Below are 2613 nucleotides of genomic sequence, written 5' to 3'. Positions count from 1 at the left end.
AGCATACGTTAGCCAGGCCTCTGGACCCAATTCTCTTCATTTCCTACTTTGGACATTAAAGAGTCCAAATCAACCAAGCTTGTTTTCCTGTCTCAGTACTGAAGGTTCTGCCACAGCAGACATTACATGGTTCTGTTCTTCTTCACTCAGAATCCAACTGTACAACATTTGGACCCGTCCATTTGAATGGACTGTCTCTAAAGTCCTGTCCTGTAGTTGTCATGTTTCAGCCAAGTTTGAACTCATTCTTTTCATTAAATCTTTTTAATCAAGCAGGAGGAGGGCACCATCCAGTCTGGTTCTTCATCTCCAGTGTGAAGAGCTCTCTTATCATTAAGGTTTATTTAGTCCAACATCCACACTGAGACTGAAGCTGACTGAGATGAGAGACAATCAAGCAAGTTTTTCAGCATCTATCAGCTCTGCTTCCTGGACAAGATGAGCTGCAGCAGCTTCATCTGCTCAAAGATCTTCATCAAAGAGACCTGGCCTGTGTGAGATTTGAACTATTAAAGTCCTCTGCTATGATAGGAACAGCATCCAGGTGACTGTTCTGATCTTCACTGAACACACCATGTAGTGCAGTAAAGCTCTAACTTCATCTGCCTGAGGTGGAATATAGACAGCTGTGTGAGTTACTGATGGAAACTTCTGAGCCAAAAGGATGGTCAGAGCAAGTAAACAGATTGACAGATGCTCCAGATGTACTAAATCAGAATGGGAAATGTGATGTCCACATCATCAAACCATCTTTTATTAGATATGACACATACTCCACCACCTGCTGATGTTCCTGGCTTTGCTGTTCTTTCCACCCATTGTAGGGAGAAGAATTGGACCGTATCACAGTGAGGTCAACAACCACTGGGGTTCTCCATGTCTCAGAGAAGTAGACAAGGTTCAGATCTCCAATGCTCAGTGGGAACCTTACTCTGTGCACAGATTATCTTGATTGATGTCCAGAAACTGGGGAACCAGCAACTATCATCCACTGGGAACTGGATTGTGGCATTTTTGTTTACTAGTTTTGGTTCTGACTCCAGTAGGTTCTCCTGTCTTTGCTTTGTCACTATTTGCATCCTCCTGCTTTGTTCTTTGAAGTGAGGTGTATCTCTGGAGGCCATCCTGAGTCTACAAACTTTCCAGAAATTGGTGAGTAGATAGTTCTAGAAGGTCCAAAAGACTCAATGTTCTGGAAATAGTTCAAACTGATTTTTTTTCCCTCGAAAAGTGAATATAGAGATGTTCCAACAAAACATAATAAAGTCAGAGGGACCATTACAGCATTTGATATTGGTCGACATGATTCTAAATCTGACAATGAAACAGATGACAAACTAAATTCTGTCTGTTCAGCAGAGAAACTAACCACTCAAAGGGATTTACCAGAACATCATCAACATAGTATTTAAACCATTTAGATCTGTGAAACAGAGAACACTGTTTCAGCCAAGTTTGAACTCATTCTTTTCATTAAATCGTTTTAATCAAGCAGGAGGTGGGCACCATCCAGTCTGGTTCTTCATCTCCAGTGTGAAGAGCTCTCTTATAATTAAGGTTTATTTAGTCCAGACGAACTAGTTGGATGAATCCTTACTTGAATATTTCCAGAGTAAAGTCTGAACCAGACAGAAACTTCTCCCCTGAATCTTGAAGGTTGTTGTTCTGCAGGTCAACCTCTCTCAGAGAGCAGCACTTGGACCTCAGAACTGATGACAGAACTTCACAAGTTCTCCCTGAGAGGTTACAGGATCTAAGTCTGAAAGAAGAACAGACAGATGTTATTTGGACAGAAAAACTATGTCTCAATCCATGAACAGTCAGAATGTTTAAAGTATGCTCTGATAAAAATAGAAACCATAAACTGGGTTGTTATTTATGTTCCACTGTTCTGACCCTGCAGGACCCTTGTGGTTGGGCATTTACCTTTCATTTCCAGCACTGATTACTGATGGAGGCCCTGAGGACCTGGAAAGGCATATCTATTTCAGAACTCTTAGACATAGTGGGTCTTACTTTTGTTGTGTCTCCTTAGCTGGATCAGCATCACTCAATATATGAAGGATAAAACTGTTAATATTTTACTACTTTCTACAAAGTTAGAAGTTTAGTTTTAATATGACCGTAAAGAGATTGCAAAAAGCCCAGATGATGAGTTGTAATATATAACTTTTAAAGCTGAGCAGTATTCTTTTGATGAATTAAGAACAGAATTGTTAAGCAATTTAGACTGGGTACAACCTTTGCTTGTTCTGTTTTAAAATAAAAAAACATAATGTCTTTATTTGCTTGATTATTCTTAATTTTTCTGTTTGGAATAATATAAAACACATATAAATAAATAAAACAGGGGGCAGTTTTTTCATTTCAATGATTAAAATATTAATAATAATGAATTTTATTTGTAACACACTTTACATTTGACTTCAAATCTCAAAGTGCTACATTTAAAAAAGTGAAAATTAAAACAAGTTTAAAAGACCATAACATTAAAAGCAGAGTAAAAAGACAATCATTAAAATCAATACATTAAAAGGCATACGTAGCCTATTAAAAAATCTAAAATCAACAATTGTAGGCATTTCTAAAAAGGAAAGTTTTTAGTCCTTTCTT

At 37.8% G+C, this 2613-nt stretch overlaps 1 protein-coding gene across 1 annotated transcript in view; it reads right to left on the bottom strand.

The window, feature by feature from the left end:
- LOC107100515 (NACHT, LRR and PYD domains-containing protein 12-like) overlaps positions 1–2613 on the bottom strand; it is a 69157-nt gene that overhangs the window by 28183 nt on the left and 38361 nt on the right. The window contains exon 8 of the mRNA XM_015399030.1: positions 1598–1759. Coding sequence (XP_015254516.1) covers positions 1598–1759 — 162 coding nt within the window. The remainder of the gene's footprint in view (positions 1–1597; positions 1760–2613) is intronic.

Source organism: Cyprinodon variegatus, unplaced genomic scaffold (assembly GCF_000732505.1).
Source record: "Cyprinodon variegatus isolate N-32 unplaced genomic scaffold, C_variegatus-1.0 Scaffold981, whole genome shotgun sequence".
NCBI classification, from domain to species: domain Eukaryota; kingdom Metazoa; phylum Chordata; class Actinopteri; order Cyprinodontiformes; family Cyprinodontidae; genus Cyprinodon; species Cyprinodon variegatus.
Note: the sequence above shows the minus strand (reverse complement) of the source record. Positions and strands in the feature narration are given on the sequence as shown.